This window comes from Ailuropoda melanoleuca, chromosome 11 (assembly GCF_002007445.2).
Source record: "Ailuropoda melanoleuca isolate Jingjing chromosome 11, ASM200744v2, whole genome shotgun sequence".
NCBI lineage: Eukaryota > Metazoa > Chordata > Mammalia > Carnivora > Ursidae > Ailuropoda > Ailuropoda melanoleuca.
Window position 1 is genome coordinate 55,104,656 of NC_048228.1, and position 26,142 is coordinate 55,130,797.

General features: G+C 39.2%; 1 protein-coding gene across 3 annotated transcripts in view; it reads right to left on the reverse strand.

The window, feature by feature from the left end:
• SLC4A4 (solute carrier family 4 member 4) overlaps positions 1-26,142 on the reverse strand; it is a 299,158-nt gene that overhangs the window by 269,927 nt on the left and 3,089 nt on the right. For all 3 annotated transcript variants that reach the window (XM_019799962.2, XM_019799963.2, XM_019799961.2), the window contains exon 3: positions 10,159-10,338. In XM_019799962.2, coding sequence (XP_019655521.1) covers positions 10,159-10,338 — 180 coding nt within the window. The remainder of the gene's footprint in view (positions 1-10,158; positions 10,339-26,142) is intronic.

Below are 26,142 nucleotides of genomic sequence, written 5' to 3' on the forward strand. Positions count from 1 at the left end.
CTGCTTGTGTTCCCTCTCTCGCTGGCTGTCTCTGTCTCTGTCGAATAAATAGATAGAATCATAAACTAGTACGAGACTTCTATTAAAATAAATGTTCCCATTCCCACTCTTGAAGACAGTACATTCTCCCCACCCACCAAACAAGAAAAGCATCTCTGGCACGTGTGCCTGTATACAAAAATATGCAAAGAAGTTCCTCAAATGTATCACATTACATTTACCACCTAGGTGTTTTTACAAATGTCAGAGAGAATCCTAAAATAACAGAATAAAAGGATCTTAAGGAGAATATAGCATAAACAGGTTTCCAGCCAGTTTCATGGGAGAATAAAATCTGTAAACCTCTCAAGTTTGGTGCAACAATGCAAACAGTAGGAAAGTTTCCTTGAGCCACACTTTTCACACATACTTTCAAAAACTTTGATCAGCATTTGATCTAAATGAAGTGTCCAGTGGAACACCAGCTATCTACCTTTAATTCTTTTTTTTTTTCCTTAGATTTTGTTAATTTGAGAGAGAGTGAGGGAAAGAGAGAAAGCACAAGCAGGGGGTAGGGGCAGAGGGAGAGGGAGAAGCAGACTCCCCACGGAGCAGGGAGCCTGACCTGGGGCTTGATCCCAGAGTCCTGGGATCATGACCTGAGCCGAAGGCAGACGCTTAACCAACTGAGCCACCCAGGTGCCCCTAATTCTTCTTAACTAGAGTATCTTTTGCTCTAAATCTATATTTAAGAATTGGAGTAACAAGGGAGAATATCCAGTTTTTGGGTGTGGACATCAATACATAATAATCCAAAAGCCTTTTTGAAATTTTTTGCTTGTTTGTTTCCTTGGTTTTTGTTTGGGGTTCTCAGCAGTTTCACAAGAAGTAACAAAGTAAGAGACAAAAAATTGATTTAAGATTTTATAGTTGCTCATGCATGTGTTCTGGGTATTGGGTGAATCTGCAGTGCATTTCTAGTTATAGGAATTGCTATTCCCATGCCTTGGCAACAGAAATCAGCCTATTTTCTACTGAAAACAACTTCAGTTTTAAGCAAACACAGCTAGCTATATGGCCCACATGTTTATTGTGAATTTGCCTTCAGAAGTCACATTTTCCATTACACCTAAATTATCCCTTCCCAAAGCCTCATAAATGAAGCAGAAGCAATTAAATATACTCGCTTTCTTTTGTGGCCTTTGTGGTAAAATTTTGATAACTGACAAAAAAATAATTTTAATACAGAGTGCTATGTCACAATAACACCTCTACCAATAGTGGCTTTAAGTAAGGGTAGCAAGCGCACTCTGCTTTATTTTTTATTATTATTTTTTTTAATGGAATTCTGCTTAACTGGAAAACAGCAACAGAAGTTTCAGGGATGTTCTTGTTTCAAAACCACTAAATCATAATTCTGAGGAGGATGTACAGAGGTCATCTAAGTTCATCTCTGTAGCAACATGGATTAATCTGTTTATCCATAATACACATAAATAAACAACTCTTTAGGTTCTCTATGTAAGACATTCCACAAACAGCCTTGATGATACATTCAGTCATTAGCAATCTCACTACCCTAAAGCAGCCCCTTTTATATACTATCCTCACTCACCACAGGGAATACGGATCCGAAATGAATAGTCATAAGCAGAGGCAGGCTTATTCCAACTCAACATGCTCTATGGTTCCTTAGAGAAATGCCATCTTAAATTATATTTTGCATGCTTACATTAACCTGCATATTTTCACACATTTTAATATTTTCCCATGAGAAAAAGTACATGCAGGGTAGCACTCTTATCTCTGTTTTGAAAACATAGACAATTTCTATTTTATTTATGTGCTAATTAGTCACTGCAAAACAAAGATGTAGAACTATAGGACATGAGCGCTTTTCCTGGCCTTCTCCCTTGTCATTTCACCATCATTCAACTCACTCTATTGCACAACACTGGTGATTTCTATTTTAATCACACTTCAGTAAGATTTAGGTTGAAGGCATAGCATTTTTTAACTAAAGTAGTTGTGAATACTGAATAACCATATAACCTCTCCTCTTCAGTTTTTATTTTCTTGGACAGGCTGGAATATTTTAAACTAATTGGTAATTTCTGAACATTTCATTTATGCACCCATGCAAAAGATACACTATTTCAGAAAACGACTCAAAACAAGTATGAGATATTGCTCCTGCCCTTGAGGCTCTAATGATGCTGTTGGAGAGATGACACACACCTGGACAAAACAGGTAAGTCAGTACAGGAAGCGTTACCAGTCTAAGTACCCAAACATGTAATGTAGGGGATGCTTGCCACAGGAGCTCAAAAACTGGTAAAGTTGTTATGAGTTAGTATAAATGTAGTCTTTAAGGACTTGAAGAAACAGGGTAAAGCTATAATTTTCATTAAACAACTTAAAATATTAAAATTAATAGAGGAAATCCCATTACCTTGTCAGTTTACTCTTAATGTGTAAGAATCCCAAGTTAGGAATATGCTTTAAGTAGTGAGTGCTAGAAGCATTTTGCTTGTTTGTTTGCTCGTTTAATTGAAGAAAGACTAGATGGAAGTGAATTTAAGATGTCTGGCAGCCTTGTCTGAAAAAAGTCCCTTCTATTTCAAAGAAGAATCTGAAGGCTGAAAACCCAAATAAGAAGATGTTGCCTCAGGAATTCAAAGGAAACGGCAGATAGGAGAGGCTGTGTAGGAAAAAAACCAATAGGACTCAGTAAGTAGCTGGCAATGGAAGAAAAAGAACAGGAAAGAATCCAGGATAATTGAGATTTTGATTATATAGGCAACCAGGATAGTAGGACTCCATGCTCACAACACCTTCAAAAAAATGTGATAAAAATCAAGTAACACTCCCCTTGCATGGGAAAGTTATTAAAAGAACCCAACATTCCTGCTTCCAGATTGTGGTCATGGAAGAATTCCAGAGAACTTATCTGTAGAATATACCCATGGTCTCCAATGGTCCCTCATCCCAACTACTTCTACATGAACAGTTCAAACTCATAAAGTCTAGAATCAAATCCCTGGTATCAAGAACACATATAGTCCTTTAAGTACTATTTCCTCCAGTATGGGAAATTTCCTAAACAGAATACCCTTTCAAGAAGATCCCTACCAGGGAATATACTCAATGATACTGTAATCGTGTTGCATGGTGACTGACGGTAGCTGCACTTGTGCTGAGCACAGCATAACATACAGAGGTGTTGAATCACTATGTTGTACACCTGAAACTAATGTAACATGATATGTAAAACATAGTCAAATTAAAAAGATCCTTACCAATATTCCACACAATTCCACTAATCACACACACACACACATACTCACAAATATACTCACACCCTCAAGCTTCCTGTCTTATAAACTTGAACCCAAACCACAGGACATGTCCTGCCTTCAGCTTAGATGGTGATGCCTATGGCAGACAGTCATTTACACCCCCATTCACTTCATTAAAGTATACTTCACATCTTAAATTCCACACATTGCTGGGGTTTCCCCTGTTTTCCACCCCAAGTCACAACCTCCTTTTAGCCCGGAGTACCCCAGCACCTGGAGCACAGTAGAACCCTCTGAGGCCTCCTGAACTCATAAGTCACTATAAATAGAAGCAACATCAACTCTCCCATGACACATGTAAACACACTATTCATAACATCTCATGGCATGATAAAATGGAATAACTATTGTAATAGAACAGTCAAAGGCAACAGAAATGACAGCCTTCCATAGCAAAAGAACTGCCATTTGGAGGGCACTTCGAGGTGACTTCAAGAGAACTGAATTTCAGAAATTCAAAGCTCCCTGAGAGATGTATATGGTTAACTGGCTAAAGAAGACAAGAGCACCATGACACAGTCCGCTTGTATTCACCAGCATCACAGAGGAAAAAAGAGCAATTATTTGTACCACACAAAACACAACATTGCTGAGCTAACCCAGTGCCACCAAAGACACAAGTATGCCAAACATATTTCCTTTCTGTACAACACTGCCTTCAAGTTGCTGACCTCCCACCCAACAGCCCTTCACCAGATTAATTTCACTGAAAAACACAAAGAGCCAAAAAGAGATCCTTCTCATGAAGGAGCAAACAGCCCACTTGCTTGCAGGGGCCCAGAACTGGGAATTCCAACTGTTAACCAAAACCAAGAACACAGTCAGCAAGCAGAGTCACCAGAGGGACCACTTCTGCCCCTCGAAAGTCTTGTTTCATTGGTCTTTTCACTTACCAGTCAGCAGCCAGGCGACACCCACTAGCAAGTTTAAAGGCTAAATTTAGGTTTGTTTTCTCAAAGATGCCATTGAGAACGAGGAGCCAAGCTGATAGCTAAAGCAAAGGAATAGCCAGCGGGAATTTGTAGTAGAAAAGTCTAGAAGAGCTTAAATGATAGTGACTAGTGTTCATAGGATATTAATCTCTACAGAGTTTTAGTCTGAAGCTTTTAGCGTTATCTGTGTACAATGAATGGGGGGAAATGAGCATGTTCAGAGTAACTCAAAATAATAATTGCTAACCATTATTATTAACCAGGTGCACTGCTCATTTAATACTCAGAACACTATGAATTAAGTTCTATGATTATCTCCTTTTCACACACGAGGAAACTAGAGCACAGAGAGGTTAAGTATCTTTGCCAAGGTTGCACTGCTGATAGGAGCTGTGATTCAAACTCAATCTGGCTGGAATACATGTTCCTAACCACTGCCTTCCCAGGAGAATTACATCACAAGTGCCCCTTCTGAAAAGGCAAACTTTAAGTTTTTAATTATTTTTTTAATATAAAGAGACTTTGTTTCAGACCTAGAGAAAAGTACTTCCTCCTACTTATATAAGATAAAAACAAAAAAAAGCAACAAAAAACAAAAAAAAAAACACAGAGAAGAGGGTGAAAGAGACAGTATAGCTCTTTTGTGTTGTGTTAACAGGGACAGCATCTACGTCATTTCACACACATTCCAAAGATCCTCTTCTCCCCTACCTTACTCATTCATCTGGGGGATACGCACATGGCATATAGAGAATAAACAAATCTTACTTTATGACTGCAGACTTAAGGGTTTTGCCTGAAAACATTTAAAAATCAAGAAAAAATAGAAATGCACTAAGAAGGATAAGGCCAGGTCGAGGGAGGACAGAGGGGTGTGCACTGGGAAAAGGGGAAGTCAGATGACAAAACCCCAAATAATCTTGGCTCTTATGAAAAGGTACTCTGTTCATTTACCCGGAAGCACCAAACAAAAGCAGCTCCCCATTTCTCTGTTTCAGTTTCCTGAATATAACTGGATCACCAACTGGCATCCATTGTTCCCGGCTCACAGAACAATGTTCACTAGCATAAATCCATCAGTTCTGGTACATATCCAAAGAGCTAAAAAAAGAACACCACAAGATTGAGTGAGTGTCTATATGTACATACCTGGCAGTATGATTCCACAACAGGCAAGTCATACGTGTGAGAAGCACTTAGCACCTCCAAGCACTGATGCATGCTCCAGCTTGTCAAGAAGTACATTACACATCAGACCAAAAGGTTGAACAGGATATTCTGTTTGTAGCTCTGTTTTTTAACATTTTACACATCTTCAGAGTCTCTACACTCACAAAGCAGCCTGTGATTCCCCCACAAACATCCCGGGACACTAACAAAATGAGAAGTTCGGAGGTCAACACCATCTGTGGTGGGAAGTTGTGGTGTGTTTCTAGGGCCTATCTCATCAAAGACCACCTTCCCACCCACTTTCTGGGCAACCCTCAGAGGATGGCAGCTGCTGACTTAAAAAAAAAAAAAGTGCACAGTGGAGGAGGCAAAAAGGATTATTTTTAAGAAAGAGCACAATCTAACTTTTCTCTCCACCACCCACTCCACACCACCTCCTCATTCCCTTGTCTCTCCTCCTGCTTGCTCTTCCATTTCACTCTTCTTCCCCAGCCTCTCTCCCCATTGCTCAGCGAACCACACCTTCTCGCACGCATTTCCTTCTCTGTGTCCCAAGCTGGGTCGCGGGTTCGGACACCTCATGAGGAAGAGCAGCTGTGTAAGGACTCGCAGCTGCCGCCAAGCTCGGAGGAACAAATCTAGCTCGTCCTCAAGGCTCCAGATGTGTGGCAACCAACACATGCGTTCACTTTTTAGAAGCCCTGCCTTGACATGAGAGCCATGAAGAAAAGCAGCAGCATCCCTGTTATGAGCCAAATGAACCTGTTAATTATGTCATCTTCCTGATGTGCCTAAATACTGGAAGATACGTGGCTTATTTCTTCTTCTAAATGCTCTTAATTATTCAATTCTGTGCCTCTTTAATACGGCTTCTGGAGCTGAGCTGTCTGAATTCTGTGTGGAATAGTCAGCATTTTTAAGCGTACATGATGAATCCATGTGCCCTGTGGATGAATTTCTTCCATCAGCTGTGGGCGACAAGCAACTCAACACACTCGGGAGTCATCTACACAAACCAAAATACCACTTTAGCAATAGTTAAAATAATGAGGCACTTTCCAAAGAGGAATAATTAAAAGTTAGGACCAGATTTTATGTGACGAGGGAAGGCGGCAGAGCAGGGAAATATAAAGATGATGTGCAAAGATTAAAAACAAGAAAATCAGCTAGATCTTTATCAATTAAAGTGAAATAGACCAATAAAAGCAACATTTATGTCTTCCTCTGTAGTAATCCATTCACTCAATTACTCTTCAATAAGCATTTATTAAGCACATACTACGTGCCAGGCACTGTGCTAAGTGCCAGAAATAACATAGTGAACAAGACAAATCTGATCCTATTACTCACTGAGCTAACAATCTAGCATCAGCACAAGACAAAACTGCAGGCTCACAAAATCACAAGTTGAAGCATATAGTATGAAGGAAAGAAAGAGCTAAGAAAGAATGGCACTAGAGAACCTACATTACATAGAGTAATAGGAAAAGGCCTGTCTCCACAACATTTGAAAGCTAGAACATGGGACACCTGGGTGGCTCAGTCAGTTAAGTGTCTGCCTTTGGCTCAGGTCATGATCCCAGGGTCCTAGGATCAAGTCCCACATGGGGCTCCTTGCTCAGTGGGGAGCCTGCTTCTCCCTCTGCCTGCTACTCCCCCTGCTTGTGCTCTCCCTCTCTCTGATAAATAAACCTTAAAAAAAAAAAAAAAGCTAGAACATAAAGAAAAGCTAACCAGGACAAGAATGGGGTGACCATTCAAGGAAGACAGGACTACATGTGCAATGGCCCTAAGGCAGAAAGGGTTTGGGCAGAAAGGGTTTGGGCACCAAGGAATTAAAAAATCAGTGCAGCTGAAGTAAAGTGAGCAAGACGAGAATGACACATAGCAGGACTGGTGAGACACTGTGGGCCATGATGCCCGATCAAGATTTTATTCTAAGGACAATAGGAAATCTTCAGCAGAGGAAGGGCATAACCCAATTACACTTTGATGATCATTGTTGCCTCTGGGTGGAAAAAGACTTGAAACATAGAGTTTTTGCTTGTCTAAGCAAGAGATTCCCTGGACCAGAATGTGTCAGCAAAACTGAAAAGGAGTAGACAGATTCAGATATATTTTAGAAGTAGAACCCAAAAAAGTCATTGAAGAATTGTATATGAGGGTGAAACAAGGAAAGAATCAGAGATGACTCTCAAGTTACTCCATTTATATACAGGGTTTTTCCAGAAGTTACAAGCATCACCTGATATAATGTCCGGCTCATGCAGGAATCTGATCTATGGGACATGGCATGCCTGTATGCGCATAAGGAACTCACACACCCTGGACCCAAGAATAACAGAAATTCTGTGTAGTTGTTCTCAAGAGACAATAATGGTATACTAGGCAGATATTTCAGTGAGTTTTCCAATCCATTTAGTCTCCATGATATGCAGTAAAGAAGATATAAATTTCTAAGAGGACCTTTATATCAAATTGGATGACCCATTAGGTGCCTGAGTGGCTCAGTTGGTTAAGCATCCAAGTCTTAATTTCAGTTCAGGTCATGATCTCAGGGTTGTGAGATTGAGCCCAGGAAGTGGGCTCCGTGCTGGGCACGAAGAGAGATTCTCTCTTTCCCTCTCTCTTTGCCCCTCCCCTGCAAGTGTTCTTCTCTCGCTCTAATAAATTAATTAATTAATTAACAATGCTCTTTCAAAAAAATTGGATAACCCATGTCAAATACGTTGAGGCGTATTACAGCATAACTTATTGACTACCAAGAAAGTAACTATAAAATGCAATTTACGAATAATTTTCTTATGATCAGTGAACAAATGGGTCCTTGACAGCAGTCTCTCCATATGACCCCTTCAGAAAGTTACTCCCCAGGAAGGAGACCTCAGAGGGTAAAGAGAACGTACTGCCTTGTTTATTTTACATGCTGCACACAAACTGGTCCCCAAATGCCATAGAAAGTAACAGCCCCCCATGGTTGCTGCATATTTAGTCTCAGCACCTTTCTGATCTGTTCATTCCCTTTTACCTATTCGAGTGTTACTGGCATCATTTCTGCTGCGCTTCCTAAAAAGCTGGTACATAATTATCTCAAAATCCCTTGGCCCATTTGTCTAGGTGAGCACCTCTCACCTTTTTAGTATGCATAGTGACAATGCACTCTCATTCTTACACTGCAGAATGAGAGATGACTTAGAGACAGATGGAGGGAGAAAGTGATTTCTCTCTCTTTCTCTCTCTCTCTCTTTCTTTCACACACACACACACACACACACACAGGGAGAGAGCTCTGGTTTGGGTGCAGGCTTCACTGAAACAGATAGCAAAAAGAGATAAACAGTAGTAATTTATTTGGGAAAGGGTGTAATCTTTTGTTCCTGCAGACTATTAACTATGACTTTTTTATCTGCATTTCAAGGACTTTGCTTGAAACAGACCCCATATTTTAGTCAGTATATGAAGGATTCCTTTCAGAAAGGCTTTTCCCCAACATTCTAATGAAAAGTACAGAATTCTTATCTCCTGCCTTTGGTCCTTCCTGTCTTACATTTATTCTAACACCTTTAAAAGTTTTAATTTTGTGGTCTATCTCCAGACTTTCCTCCAACCTTTGCTCTCGAATCCTGTGGTCCATTTGTACCGTTCCTCTTAGGATAGTACTTCACTAGTCCTAAGCCACCTGCTCAGTTTCAGTGATGAGACTATTCGAGATTCACAGATTCACATCACTACACTTCACACCCTCTTTAATTTAACTCTGTAAATTCACTTTTCAACACTCCTGAGCTGTTAATTCTAATTTGGCCTCTCATCACCTGCAACGGCAGAGCCGGATCTTTATCTGTGCCACCCATAGTGCATTTTATTGCAGGTTCCATATTTCTGCAACTGTAGCGAAAAGATGAAGAATGTACAGAGCTCTGCCAACATGAAAAGCTGTCACTATGTAGCTCCTGTTGGGGAATCTCCCAAAATTGGCATGTGTTTCTATTGCTTCTCCCTTCTTCACATATTCATTCTCACTTCAGCCACAAAGCTCCCCGGACAGCCAAATATTCTCCACATCAAAAGAAGCAAAAGCAACACAAGCATACACCTAAATACACAGCCCACCCTATCAGTTGAGTTCTTGGGTGTTTGTTCTCTGAGCTCTTATTACCCTGTTCTTAATAACACTTCTATCCAATGTATGATATTTAATATTTTCAACATTTCAAGAACTGTATCACTCTACATTCTTCTCTGACTCACAAAATGCTTTTCCACTCTTCCTTTTCAAATCATCAACCTGGCCCAAAACCTGGTGAAATGCTATCGATAACCCCATCCACATCATATGTAAATATAGTTCTTATCTTGACCTACCGTCTTAAAAGAATGTATTTCGAAGAAAAAGCAATCCAAAAATTTGAGTCTTCCAGTTACTATTGATTACTGTAGTTAAATATCACGTATAACACTCTGCCCTATTTCACTAGCCGAAATGTAGGATACACAAGCATGCCTAAATTTTGTCAGATCTTTTCAGAATCTCACCAGATCTCCTCTTAGAACAACCTGCTAGGACAAGAAAGGAGTCCCACAGACATTATCCTTTAGAGGAGACCATCCCAGTATGATTGTGCCCCTCCCCATCAGTCACAAGATCCTACAAGGTGTCTTTCTCAAGGATGTGGGAGTGAGGCGGAGAAAAGCAGCAACACCCAGAGAGTACTCACTGAGAGGCTTCAGGATGCTACTGCTGGATTCATCAGCGTTTTCCACATCTGACTTATCAGAGTAGTTCTCAGAGATTCTTTCTTTTTCCTTCTTTTCTTTGTGCCCTGTCTTTCTCTTGTGGCGTCTCCTTCTCCTGTAGCTCTTCGGCACGTGGACCCCAATGTAGATGGTATGGTGGCCTAAGAAGGTACACAGATCATCAGTCATTTCAAAGCACATTCTCTGCTGCATATAAATTTCACAAGCTCCGCAGGTCAGAAGAAAATGTCTATGAATTCATTACCACTTTATATTTGACAAATAAACTAGAAAAATAAAAATCTCTTCCCAATTTTCAGTTCACTAGAGTATAACTCAATCTGTTGGCTGGTGCTAGGATTCTGCAAGGGTGTACTCCAGTTCTATTCAGATAGAATCCTTTTAAAAGTTTAGGGAAACCAAAAAATACCAAGCCAGAAATCAGGAATCCTTGATTCTGGTCATACCTCTGTCATCAGTTAGCTATTTGACCTTGAATATGTCCGTTAACCATTCTGGTCCTCAATCTCGTCATTTGTCTAACAAGAGGCTTACATTGGGTGATCTCTGGAGACCTTACCACTTCTAACCTTCCTGAGTCTGTGACTATACTGAACGGGGTTCTGGAAAAGGAGGTCTGGGAGCAGCAAAAAATAAAGATCTAACTCAAAGTTCAAGAAGTCATTCTGCTGGGGATAAGCTTTTGCATTAAAACTTTTTTTTTCTTTTTTTCTTTCTTTCTTTTTTTTTTTTTTTTTTTTTTTTTTTTTTTTTTTTTTTTTTTTTTACCAAATCAGCAGAATAGAGACTTAGAACTGGGACAAATTGAGAAAAAATAAGACATACTTGGAGAGAAGATTTTAGAAATACTCAAATGTTCACACTAGGAAACAGCTAAAATGAATGTCAGTTACAGTGCCATTCTCATTTTTCTTTTTTCGTTTCCAAAAGTTTCTAAAAGCTGGTTGTTGCAATGATAAAAATAAACCCAGCCCAGCAAAAATTGCCTTGAAGAGAAGGGCATGAGGAAAAAAGATTGTGAAATGCCTTTAGTTCTGTAGATGGAAGAAGCTGCAAAACTGACAAGTGATATTATTTTTACAAAATCTGATAAGACAGGGGGGAAAAAGGAACTCAAAGTTCCACATCTTTTTTTTTTTTTTTAATTGGGAAACTTTTACTTTCACTTTATATACAACATAACTTCTGAATGTGGGAACCACCATCTCGGAAGTAATGTGAACACTTTTTTTTGAACTGCAGATTAGATTAGATTACCTCATCTTTCCCACTTCCTATCCTATTCTAGAATTGTTCCTTGATGACCACTTTACAATGCCGCAGAGAATTCCAGACACCTAACATGCAGTACGTCTACTACAAACTGCTGGGAGTTACTTTCCACAGTAACTCATCAGGCATATCTAAAAACACTGTAATTCACAGGGGTGTTCCCTTAAATTGGAAGGATTAAAACAATTACATGCTCCTTTAGGAGAGAGCTTCCAACTAAGGAATGCAGATCCCTAAGTGAATGGGTTAGCACTCCAAAAAAAAATCTGGGATTTGGAATGAAGTTGGAGGCATCTATATAAAGTATGAAACTCCCCCCAACACACATAGACACACACACCAACTCAACTATTACAAAGCACAGTGAAATTCTCCTCACAGAATGAGTGCCAATGAGAAATTTATCGTGTCTAACCATTTGCAAGCAAATTGTTCTCATGGGAAAGCTATATTATACTAGGAAGTAGGAAATGTCTCAGAAACAATGTGAATTAAGAAACAGTGTCAATTGTTTCCTGTGCTCCAGTTACTGAGGGAGTCCTGCAGCTTTATCTCAAGTCACACAATATATGTAAGCAAAACTAGCCAAGTTCTTTAGTAAATCCAACACTGAGAGCTTGGTTGCTTTCATTCAGGAATTAGGAAAACATCATGAAAAGAATTAAGAAGTTAGAAAATTTTAAAACCTGTCACATTAAAAATTTTCTACATCTTATTAAATAATGGCAACTAGGCAAAAAAAAAAAAGGCAGTTAAGCTACATTAGTCATACTGATATTACATTGAAAGATTTTTTTAATGTATTTACCCACAGTGTCTTTGATAAGTCATTTAAAAGATAGTTTATATGGGCTGATAGGATTTTAAGGTAAGATTTCTGACTATAAACTGTTGTTGTCAACCCATCCAAAGAGGGTGATTCAGAGACTGAGCTTTCCAAGCCCGTGGAGAGGAATATACCTTACCTCTGGGACCTAACTGGAGTTACAAAACCGCAAAAATGGTGCCATTTTATTCACACCATGATCATATGCTTTCCCACGACTCCCCACCCACTCCCACGCCACCTTATGAAGGAGATTCAGCTTATCCCCATCTCCTCTAGCTCCTGCCTCAGGTGCTCCCACACACACATACCCTTCACTCACTTTATTTTTTTTATAATAATATTTTTTTATTATGTTAGTCACCATACAGTACATCCCTAGTTTTTGATGTAAAGTTCCATGATTCATTACTTGCGTATAACACCCAGTGCGCCATGCAATACGTGCCTGCCTTAATACCCATCACCAGCCTATCCCATTCCCCCACCCCACCCCTTCTGAAGCCCTCAGTTTGTTTCCCAGAGTCTATAGTCTCTCATGGTTCATCCCCCTTCTGTTTACCCCCCCCCCTTTCTTCTTCCCTTTCTTCTCCTCCCTTCACTCACTTCAATACACATTTTCACACAGGTAGGGAAGCTTTCGGATATGATGATGCTCTCTGGAACCCAGATACCAAGCAGAATTGTGGTTCCTTGCAAGACACCCCAAATTTCAGACATTTTTTATCAGCTTTATTGAGGTAAAATTTACATGCATAAAATCCACTCATTTTATAGGTACAATTCAATGATTTTTAGTATATTTACAGAGCTCTGCCACCATCACCTTATCAATTTTAGAATCTTTCCACCAATCCAAAAAGATCCCTCATGCACATGGGCAGTAGTGCACTCTCTATTTCCATTCCCATCCCATACGACCACTCTTAATACTCTCAGTGATGGCCTCTGGAAGCTACAATTCTCTGGTAACCACATAGCTGTGAACCTTTTTGTGGGCATCCTTACAGCACAGTAGAATAGAATATTCCCTGAGTAAAGAAGATATTGATTTCCAAGAGCTGCCAGAGGAAATCATGACGCTGGGCAAAACTCAAAGCATCCTCCTTTTCTTCTCACACATTACTGGTAACTAAATTTTCCTTTTCCGTCTTGGGTTCAGGAAGAAGAGAAAGAGCATGGTCCTGCAGTTAAATAAACCTTTAGGAACTCAGGGACGGTGCTTGGGTTTCATAAATTACTTCCCAGTCACTGTCCACTTCAGCTTCTTCGCCCACGGGAGGAAAGCAAGGCACCCTCACTCTGGAGAGTGAGGGGAAGGCATGCTTTCTCAAGGTGATGACCAAATATTTCATAAGCTGTACATGCCAAGTAACAAAAATACCAAAAGTAAAATGAGCTCAAATGTAAGATTCTTGATGCTCCCACAGAATTTCTGTCTTCAGGAAGCAGAATTACTGATGAAAATATACTATTGTTGATAAGACTCTCATACGTGGATTTCAATATTTATTTTCAATAAAATATCTTAACCTGTCTCAGAGATATGTCATGAAGATTGATGGCTATTTTTAAAATTGCAACTCATAAAAATGACAGCAAGCACTTAGGAAATCTACAAAGGTTGAGGGTGTAGTATTATTTTACATATAAAAATAAAAAATGAGAAACTTGACAGACAAGCTTTCCAATCCAGCAGGAGTCTATAAAACCATAGATGTGAAAAGAAACAGGGACAGTTACCTGCTTAACTTGAAAGAGAAAGAAATATATAATAAAATAAACCTCTGTGCTAGAAATGTCACCAAAACCTGCTTCCAAAGTTTCACCAAAAACATCTTCCTAAGAAGCAGCAGCTATAATTCATAAGAAGAGGTGATTATTTCAACTACATTCAAATAGAAAAAAATTTTAGGGTGATTGCTTTAAATATTATTAAAATAAAGTTGCATTTTTGCTACTAAATTTGTATAAAGTAAAACTACTAGAATCTCCATTTGACAGTGTTCATTTAGGTGTGAGTCAAAGGGCATTCAGTTCTTGATTTGGCAATGGTCTCAGTATCATGTGTTCAAATAAATACCCTGCATGCCTTTCTCTGACAGATGGTGCAAGTTCCCAACAAACTCTAAATGTCTTGGGAATATCTCATAATCCATGCCACAGCCAGTACTACTGGGAAGAAAACATGGCTTTCTTAGTTATCTCTGAATGTCAGAAATTATCACTGGGTGATGCTTGCATCTTCCCTTCCTCACCTGTTCCACCTCAGCTGAAAGCAGAAGTACTGTGATGCCATCATGGACAATTCTTTCAATTCCTGAGATATTTCTAAATTCAGGTCATTGATAGTTGCTATCATGTTTTCAGACCAAAGGAGAACTCTTATACTTAATAACTCTATAGTCATTTGAGTTAAAGAGGCTTTCAGACACGATCAAAGATGATTTAGAATTTTGTAGGATTAAACCCATCAAACCAAAAGAGGTTTTTACACCAGCCAAACTCAAAATTCTATAAAGGACTGGGTAGTTAAACATCATATGCCTCTATATGCAAGACAGATCTATTAGCTCCTTTAGGAAACGTATTACTGTGTTTACTGTACATACGAATGAGAGCAACAACTTGTTGGATATTTACAAATGTGCCAGGTTCTGGTTAGGTCTCTTATATCTATTACCTCGTGCAATCATCACAACTGTACAAATTAAATACATTATCCTAATTGTACAGGCAAAGAAACTAAGGTTCAGGGAACTCACGGATACTGTCACCAACTAACTCATTAAATCCCAGAGGAGAAATAGCTCACAGTTGTCAATATCAAGAACAGTGAGTGTTTCATCACTGCTTTAGTGGTGGTTTGTTAGTTTGGCTTTTTCTTGGGGGGGAGAGTACTTACACTATAGAGTATACAGTGTTTATATGTTCAGTCTTATAACTGATTACACTTCCTTCCTTGTGTTGGCTGCTAGAAACACAAGAGACAAATCTCAAGCCAAAGAGTGGCGGGAAGGCAGAGTTTCGTGACATGCATTTATACACTAACCTCACTCTTACAGCTTTTCAACTATTATTTTCCCTTCACACTAAACCGTTTTTGGAATAAGGCAGTATATAAATATTTTTTAAAAGCTGAGATGTCAGTACTGAGGGAAGAGGTTGGGGATGGCTGAGTGTGGCTGTGGGGGAGGGTAGATTTCTAGGCAAAGGTTTAGACCTATAGATTTAGATCTATCTAAAGGATCACCAGAAGACAGGTAAAATCTTTGCCATCCCCATCCTCTTACACACATCTCTAATTAAACATTGAGGGATGTCCCAAATTTGATTTTATCCACATTGTTGCTCCTCCTATAATTAACTGAATTTCTGTTTTCTCCAGTTCAAAGATTCCACAATGCTTGGCACTTTATATCATCCTTCTAGAACTAATCAGCAATATTCCCAAAATATAAGTCCAATACTGCCTTCCCTGACTTAGTTAAAGGAAGCTGGTTTTATGCCAAGATGCCTAAAACATGCTGTATCTATTGCCAAGAAGGATGTAAGGGAGGGAAGCAAAATTAAGAGATATTTATTATTTCTATTTTAATTATGAAAAGAAAAATGTAGAAGAGGAGGCAGAGCCACTGGGTGAGTGACAGATTATAAAAAGGTGCTACAGACTTTACTTCTCAAACCAAAACAAATGTCAAAGAGTTTTGAGAAGTACAGGAACAAGAACCTTAAACGGAATCATAGTATCAAGTCCAGATGCCACAGAGGCTGTGGGTTTGACACTTTGCTGGAGGGGAGGTGGGCGGAGGGGAGGGTTGGTGGGGGCCTAAATAAATGATGGGCCTGAAGGAGGGCACTTGTCAGGATGAGCACTGGGTGTTATATGTAAGCGATGAATCTAAATTCTACTCCTAAAAACCAATACTACACTATCGTTAACTAACTTGAAATTTAAATAAAATCTTGGAAGAATAAAATGAAGTTGTTATATATTCTTTAAAAAAAATAAACAGGGGCGCCTGGGTGGCACAGCGGTTAAGCGTCTGCCTTCGGCTCAGGGCGTGATCCCGGCGTTATGGGATCGAGCCCCACGTCAGGCTCTTCTGCTATGAGCCTGCTTCTTCCTCTCCCACTCCCCCTGCTTGTGTTCCCTCTCTCGCTGACTGTCTCTATCTCTGTCGAATAAAGAAATAAAATCTTTAAAAAATAAAAAAAAATAAAAAAAAAAAAAAATAAACAGATCAGTACATACAATCTGAAATACCTTAATAAATGAAATACAAATAATTTGTTAGCCTATTACTCACAAACATGTAAGAGTGTCCATAAGCACCTCTAATAAGATATAATCCAAGTAACATTGCTATAATTTACTGGGGCATAAATACCAGCTCATGGAAAGAAAATCCCCTTCAAAGGGCATGGTGTAATTTTGCAGTTAAGAGGGGGGAAGTCAAACCTTGATGAAATGTTTGCAGGAGGGTCCACATTTCAAATTTATACCACTACACAAGACAAGGGCTGATTTCTCTTTTTGTATTTTGGGTAGGGGTCACTTTTCACACACACAAAAAAATAATAATGCATATGTTTATTAATAGAAAGTTATATATTACTTATGTAATTTATTTATAAATAATTTAGAATGCTGATGAGTAATCTCTTTTAATATTAATGCTACCAATTACACTTAAGATTAGGCTTGCAAGCAAATAAACAGTCCAAGTGATGAAAAACAGGGAAATACTTTTCTTCCCACTGAACTGCATGGGAATTTTGTCCACTGAAAGCCTCAAAGAAATCCTTAAGGCAACCTGAGGTTCCCCAAGCAAGACTGATAAGAAATCTCAGCTTGTTATCTGCTGTTTTCTAAGTACAGTGCTTTTAATATTTAATATTTGATGATGATGATGAAGATGATAACAATCTCTAGGCAGAAACAAACAGCTACAGGAAAAACATCTTGAAAGGGAGTCAAGCTTATGGTTACTCAGCTAACCTCCTGTCCTCAGTAAACTTCTCCACCTGTCTTTTAAGTGCCCATTTCTAGCAAAGTTCTAATTATAGTCTTTAGGTAAAGAGAAGGATTTGAAGACCACATGCTGAGGTTAAGATTCCATGACAGTTACCATCACTGATAGCTAGTAAGAGACAAAAACTGACCAGCATGATAAAAAGTTTGAATCAGTGAATATTTTTAAAGAAATATAACTTCAATATATTCAGTGGTCACCAATAATTTGAAAATATCTATGTTAAAGCAACCAATGAAATGTAGTACAGAACCTACCTTAATGAATAAACAGGACTAAAAGTCATCTCATTTTTCATAAAGTGCAGTTCCTGAAGTGCTTCACAATCTCTAAAAAGTTGACTCTCCAATGTAATATTAACTTTGCTCTAGCAAAATCTCTTTTCTATTCACCTGTAGACATAAACTATAATCTATATGTGTATCTATATTCCCTATATTTATATCTACTAGATATAGGTATATACAGATATAGAGAGATATCTGTATATTCTCCATACATAGGAAGATGCATTGAGAGAGAGAGGTCATTTTTATGCACGGTCCAAATCAAACCATGTCAATAAAGCATCTCCTGCCGTGTATGGTACACAAAGGTGCCACACAAGGGTTGATCCTCCTTCTCCCTTCCCTTTCCAGGGGTGAAAATATAGAGCATGATTGCTCCTTATTTCCACCACCCTTGAGCCCTGATAACAACCTGTGAAGCCCCCCACTCTCTAGCAAAGGCATTCATGAGAACAGAAGAGCCAGCTTTAAACCAAGTCTACCTTGCCCCTCAGTGGGCTGCTTTAGTCATTATACAGGGCTTAAATGTTCAACAGAGACAACACCGTCCACAACCTCAATCTTCCCTCACCCTGCCCAGAAACACATGCCCGGCAATCTCCACCCTGTTCTGGGTACAGTTTTACCCAAAGCCTTCACGAAGTGCCAAGCCCCACGTGCTACTGTCCTTTGATTTGACTAAGCAGAGCAGATTGCAACCAAAAGACCTGGGAAGGCTAGCGCCAGGCAGGGCAGTGCTAAGAGTGAGGAAGAACCACCCAACAGGAAGAGATGACCCCTCCACTCATCCTGACACCCCAGAACCCAAAAAGACCTGGTGAATTTTAATGTGTACTACACATGCTGTCAGACAAAATCCACCTGTGATCCAAACACTGAGAACTGACAGTTTCCATTATTTCTCTTGCGGTCACCATTTGCTCAACTGAATGGGAAGCAGGTTTGGAAGAGAGAAAACAATGGCTAATCCAATGGTCATTGATAACTGGATTTGCAATTGCAGCCAGAGAGGCAGCTGAGAGAGACACATAAATGCACACATTCACACTCTCATCCTACCCACATTGTCCATCTCCAACTCTATTATGGCTTCCCTTTTCACACTGGCCTAAGCCCTGGCTGGGCAATAGGAAGAATGGTCTTTAGTTGCTATAGACAGATAATCCACCATATAGTTAATGCACTCATGGCTAATCAGGTATCAAATATTTAATATTAGTTCCCATACTTCCCTCCTCTCACATACCTATACATACGTAAATGAGATATGGATAATGCCATAGTACTAAAACAATGACCAAGAACTAGAGAAAATACCCCGAGAGACTTAAATTAGCCTAAATAAGACCAATCCCAGCATCTCCATGGCTATGGTTTTTCACATGCCCAGAAAAGAGGACAACATTCACTGACACAGCAGCACATAATCATACTTTCAGAGTTGAAATGACCTTAAACATTACATGGTTCAACCTCTTCATTTACTGGTGAGCCAACCGAAGCCAAATAGCCAGCTAATAATGTAAAGACTGGGATTCTTGGTGCTCCTGGATATGTAAGGTTTCCTTTCCGCTTTCCCACTACCATGGTGCCAGCCCACCACCACCATCCCTCCCATCTTCCACTGTCTGCAAAACACGGAAGAAAAAAAAAAATAGCCTTTCAAGTTAGTAATTACCCGGAAGGAAAAAAAGGCCCCTCAGGAATTCTCTGAAAATGTTTCTCTCTTACAATCACAGAATGACAAGTTTAAAGATTTCGTTATTTAATTGAGAGAGAGAGAGAGCGTGCGCGAGAGCCCATGGGCGCACATGTTGGGGAAGGGGCAGAGGGAAAGAATCTCCAGCAGACTCCCTGCTGAGTGCAGAGCCGGACTGGGGTGTTGGGGGGAGGGGCTTGATCTCATGACCCTGAGATCATGACCTGAGCCCAAACCAAGAGTTAGACACTCAACTGACTGCACCACCCAGGCACCCCTGGAATGAGAAGTTGATCACCACTGATCACTGGGAGAAACAGTAAACAAACTTTCAGTCTTCCCATCTATGTGCTCCATTACTTAACCAATTAAAATATTTAAGAATGGTTATAGAATTTTTAGAGCTAAAAAGGATCTTAGAGAAACTACAGCTCAACGTTCTCACCTTACAGACGAGCAGAGCCGCCTGGAGAGGTTAAAGTGATTTGCTTGTGGCAACACTGACAGGAACTGGAACAACAAGGACAAGGACCCAGACTTTCTCAGGGCAGTGCTCATCCCAAAAATGAAGAGCTTATGAACAGGTGAGGCCAGCCAGGCTGTTTTCATCTTCCTCTCGCCTTTTCATAAGCTCTTCCAACATCTTTCATTCTCTTCCGCTCAATTCTTCCCACTTCCTATTCTTCCAGGTGCTCCTTCCAGTTCTCATCCATCTCTCTTTCCAAGTTCCTTTCTGGCTCCAGACGGAACAGACTTCAAGCCTCCACAAAATGGCACATGAATTTCCCAAATTGCTCATAGCAGAAATCCAGAAGCAATCACTCCCATTCGTCCTTCTGTCCATCAGCAGATCCTCGCAATTCAACCCATTTGTCTCCACCTCTTTAGTCCCCACTCTAGTCTGATCCAAAATCATCTCTTAGTCGAATCCTAGCAACAGTCTCCCGACTTTAATCTTCCACCTCCTGGAATGCTTTCTCCATGTATCAGCCAAAGGGATGTTCTTTAAAATGGAAAATTTGGTCACTTTCCTGCTTAAAACACTTCTGCAATGGTTTCCCCAGTGCACACTCAATACAATTCTATATCTTTAGCATAGCATAAAAGGCCATGAATTAACAGGGTCTTTTCCACCTCAGGCCACTTCCACCCTGTTCACCTGGTCCAGCCATATCATTCTCATTTCCACTTCTCAAATAGGCCTACCTCCTTCTCACCTTCGGGTCTTTATACACGTATGCCCATGATGCTCCCGATAATTATCCTTTCATCCTTTAGGGTTCAACTTAATGTCACTCTATGGGAAATATATACCTCTGTATATATTTCCACTCACCCATGTACATGATACATTCTCTAAATCATCATATCAACCAACCTCGTCCTTAAATAATGACTGGCTTATTTGACTGAACATTAATTGTGACTTTAATTAGAATATGTTATCATGTTCAAGGATACATATGAGCCTGGAAAAGCAACATATTAGTGTTTGTATCTGCAACTATTCTTAACATTTTGATAAGCTTAAAGCAAAACAAAACAAAACAAAACAAACAAACAAAAAAACTATGCATCCGTTAAAGTTAATAAGAAGAGTTAACATAGATACTAATCCACTAATTTGTTGATTACCAGACAACAGTATTAGCTTTAGTCTGAACTCATTCTGCAATCACAGCAACCACTGGCAAGAAAGTGGCAACCACTGGTAATAAATTAAAGGCAGGGAATATAGCCAAGGGAGATAGTATCTTAAATTTATAGGGTTCAACCTGGAGATTTCAAATTAGTTTACTTATACTCTTAGCAAAACTAAGAGATAGGGAGGCACAAACGCTATTTCTTTGTAGAACAAACTGATACTCAGAAATTACGTAATTTGTCAATGGCTTACTGCCAATATCGAAGTATTTTTCAGGTATTATCCAAGAATCCTCAGAGCATCTCTGATAGCTAGATAAGAAGATAGATTACTAACTGCACTTTGCATAAAGGAAATATAACCACATAAGCATTAGTGGCCTCATGTCATCCACAAAGATAGGGCAGAGCCAGAAATAGAAACAGGTTCTAAGACTCCTGGTTCTCTGCTATGTTCTCTAACCCACCGCACAGACTGAATAAAAGTACCTGAACAATCAGATACTGATCTAATTTGCAAAATACATGTATCCATTGGATTAAATTATGAGCTTTCACTCTACATCCAAGACATTTTCTCTATTTTTCAGCAGGGATAGAATTGCTTGTTGAAAATTGAATAATCAGCTGGAGGTGGGGTGGTGATTTAACTAAACTACAAATGTGCAGTTCTGGCCCTCTAAAGCTGATATGTTGGCCAATATTATTAAAATTCAAAAGCTACTTTTTTTTCCAGAAGTTTTGGCCTGCTAAAAGTTATTGAGCATTCCACCATGAAAAGAGTCAGTAAAATAATGTCTCAAGAGGCTTAAGTAGGGTCTGTTCTCCTTTCAAAGTCAGTAGAGTATAAAGAAAGGTGAACACTTTGGATACAGCACTGCCTTCTAATTCTAACTCCATGGAAAGGTAAAAACAATTAACAGGATTTAAAAGCTTTTGCAGCTATTCAGAGAAGGGAGTTATTTAAGTCACCTATACTGCTGATTCAATGCATGTCACTCACCACCCTCCCTACCTTCACCTCATCCCACCTGGCAATCAGCAGCCTCAGGGGCACAGTGCTTGGAACCTCTGGTGAGCGCCTGTCACAGCAGCTTCTCACCTCAGTCCCCTAAACGCTATCAGCCGAGAAAGTAAAGCAAAATTTTTTAAAAATTAAATAAAATCCCACCAGCAAGCTCACCACAGCAACAAGAGCACCTCAACTGAGCTTTATTCAGCGCTATCCCTGTTTTACTCTCTTCTCTCTCATCAGACCCAATTCTCAATTCCCCCAATGATTCTGAATCTTGTGATGACAAAAATGGGGAAATATTTAGCTCAGGTTTATTTCTATACTATTGCATAATCTCATTTAATTGGCACCTAAATTATATAATAACCAACAAAGAACAGAATTATTCTAGTTCATGCTGGGTGGGGAGAAGGAATATATACATCTCATAGAAAATATGTTTATACACATGATAGATATAGATAGATATATAGATATAGATATAGATGATATAGATATAGATATAATCATGACCCCTGAATCCTCCTCATTGGTGGGAAAATACCATACACTTAAATCTGTTTTCCAGAAGAAGCAATTTTACAGGCTTCATTAGACAAAGGGCACACACTTATATTTTAACCTGTATACAATTATAGTTAATATGTCTCTTCTCGGAAAAGAAAACAATTTTACAAATTAGGGGCAATATGTATGAGAGCAGTCTAACCATGAAAATCAGATCTCACACCCAGAGCTTCAAGGGAAATGGAATGAGTCCAAAGAGAAATAGACAGCAGGCCTTGGGAAACTTCACTTGACCATTCTTGACCATTGCCTTTTCCAATACAAGAAGAAAAAGGTAAGTGTGGTTAGGAAGGCAAAGGATAATAAAGCACCCCTATTCCCAGTGCCAGGTAGAGCAGCAACATAGTTTCTGGTAATTATCAAAACAATTGTATGGGAAATGGCACATTCTATTATTCCCATTACAGAGCGAGAAACCCAAAGTCCAAACTGCAATTTGCTCCCTTCACTTATGCAATGATTGAGCAGATCAGGCAAAAGTTTTAAAACTTATATTCCCAAACTGATGCCTAGCCACTCGGCTTTAACAACTTGAACAACTATTTTAATTTAAAAAATGAGGTAATAAAAAATATATCAAACAATATGTGCCCAAAATAAGGATCAAACAGTATGTTTCAAAAATATAAAAAGCTTCTAAAAGATAAAAATATAAAAAGCTTCTAAAAAGAAACTCAATCTATAGACAAAATTGCTGCAAGTATATCATTTCAGAATTTCTGGATCCTTATAAAACACAACCCAACTACAAAGTTCAATTTCTTATGTGGAAAAACAATGCAGAAACCTAGGACGGAAGAGTCTTCACAAGGGCTTTAGCTCATACCGTACTACTTGGGGAATTCTTTACAATTGGAAAACTCTGGGAAGGAATGTCTGATTCCAGTTGCAAACCCATGGCATTACCATCAGAGTCCCTCGAAGTTAAAGAAATCTATATGCAAATATTTAACTTCACTGATGCAGCAGGTGTCAAATAGCTCCTGAGCTAAGTGTTGCCTGCTTGAGGGACTCTGGCGGCCTTTCAGCTCAGGCCATGATGAAAAAGCAGCAGGGTGCTGAGAAACGTCTGTATGCGCACAACCTGCTCTGGGAAACCCAAGTTGCTGCTCAGGTATCAACCCTTACACACCTCACCACATTTCTTTAAAGCTCTCCAATGGGTGGATACAGGTTTCTTTCAAGAAGGCTTTTCCTTCAGCAATATTTGCCTGAGTGTTTCCTCTGTACACACAGCTTCTGAGCAATCAGAGTGAACAGCAGAGAAGAGGTCAGCAAAATGCAACCGGACACTTAGAGCCCGCGCTCAGAATAGCCCCAGCTCCAACTTGGCCCCTCCCTTCCCATCCGATAGGTTTTCATTCACTCCTTCTTGGCAATTACGTTTTTCACCATTGTAATTATTAACAAATGTCCACATGGCCCCACTTTTTCTTTAGAATACTACCTCCTCCAATACACATAAATACGTCATCATGATATCCTCTAGCGAAAAATAGGGTTAAGTCATTATGATTTCATGTCTGTAAAATGTGGAGATTCTGACCTCCAAAAAGACAAACGTCACCATTTCATTAGTTTAGCCTCCGTCTTCAAAAGACAGAGTAGAAGGAAAGAGAATAACACAGACATGTTTTAGGGCCCCTTTTACTTATCAATACAGATATATAAACAACATAAATATGTCAATGATCTCTGCAAAATCAAACAGCAGTAATAGCGAGGATAGGATCTTTAGAGCCTATGTTGTCTCATTTGATTAAGAGTACTAAAGGGAACCAAATTTCTGACTAAAACTTTAAACAAAGACTTTAGAGGATTATATAAGGTAATTCTGCATATGCTTTACTTAGCTTATGTTATATATTCATATATTCAATTCTTCCTTTTAACAAATGTTTAGTAAACATCTACTCTGTTCCAGACCCTGCTCTACTTTATTTTTATTTCCCTAAAAATAATCTTCCCATAAATTCCATGGATTTTTAACAATTCTCTCTGTTAATGTCCATCAGTAGACATGGGAATTTGTAAAATTATTCTTCCATTTGGACAGATGTGAGCTCACTTCTTTCTAAGCTTGGTTTTCAATGGAAGAGGAAAACCACCACGATATATCATAATAGCTTTGAGAGCACTGATCACATTTCAGAAACGGAGACACGTTACAGCCAATATTGTCTTGCTGTATTTTATGCTTCCTGAGTTGCTGGTTAGACTTGACGTTAAGAAAAGGCCCCTCCTCATAAAGTCAGAGTTGCCAAGGCTTGCTGGGAAGTTACCTAGCCCTGCAGAGCCAAGGCCTTATCTCAAAGGATAAGGTGGAGTTTGCTCTTTTCCCCTATTGCAAAATATGAGAATATTAAGTAATCTGTTTATATCATACAGATCCAAAATCTTGGCTGGCTTTTTTAAGGGTAAAACATCCATAGGATTTCCTGTTTAGAAAAATCTACACGAGACTCTTTCTTCCGATCTCAACCTTGGTTCACCCAATAAAATTTGGCAATTTCCCCTAAGTGTGTTTGAAATGAAAATTTAGTGTTGTTCCTCATGGCCAGCATTTCTGGGTCATTCTGGTAATGTCAATTTGTCATCTACAGACCAATTCTGTGGAAGTGTCTGGGCTGGAGCTGGAGTCTTTTGGTATAGAAACAAGTACGAGTATCTGGTAACCCCTCCATGACTAAAATGTTAACTTTATAAAACTATACACATATACATATACAATGATATAAGATAACCAATGAGAGAACAGATATAAAAGCTTCTCTTTATTTTAAAGGTTAAAATTGGCACTTGGTTGCCTTTTTTAAAGGGTATCTCTTTAAATCATTAACACAAATGCACATGAAGGAAATTATGTGAAAATGAGGCTTAGGTCTTTAAATATATCCCACATAAATTCATTATTTAAACAGAAGATGACTCCCCTTCTGACTCACTCTATTCTTAGTGAGCTTTGCAGTTAATGGTTTTCTGTTGAGTTTTTAGACCTTGGATTAAGCATCATGCCACCCACTGAGAGTAAAGTTGAACCAGGTGAACTGAGGGCGTGGCTGGAAGTCTCAGTCTCTCCCCTTCATAGAACTACAGCAGAAGGAACTGTGGGAGAGCACCTCGCTCGCCTCACCGTCAGGCTGAGCTGAATCTGATTATCACAAATTAAGGGACCCTAAGAAGAATTTTAAAAGCACGAACATTCCAAAGTAACTAAAGCTGCTACTGGACCTTAGTCACACTCATAATCACTTATTAGGAGTATATCTTACTTGTGCAAATTACTTCAAAAAACAAAATTTTGTTTTAAGTTTTCTTTAGTCAAGTGTACTGCATTATACTTCAACCATGTTTATCCAAGAAGCAAGAGAAATTACTTGGATAAAAGGAAACATTTGATAATATAAATGAAAGGGGTTCCAGCTCCTTGCCCTTTGGATTTCTGGTCCTTAGAAGTACAGCACTTTCTTCTGCCATAAACGTACTTCAGAACAAGATAACAGTTTGCTTTCCTCCAAATACACCCTTCTCTATGCAGTTAAAAATATGAGATGGACTCAAGTCCTTGTGGAAAACATTCCCACTCAAACTATGAATC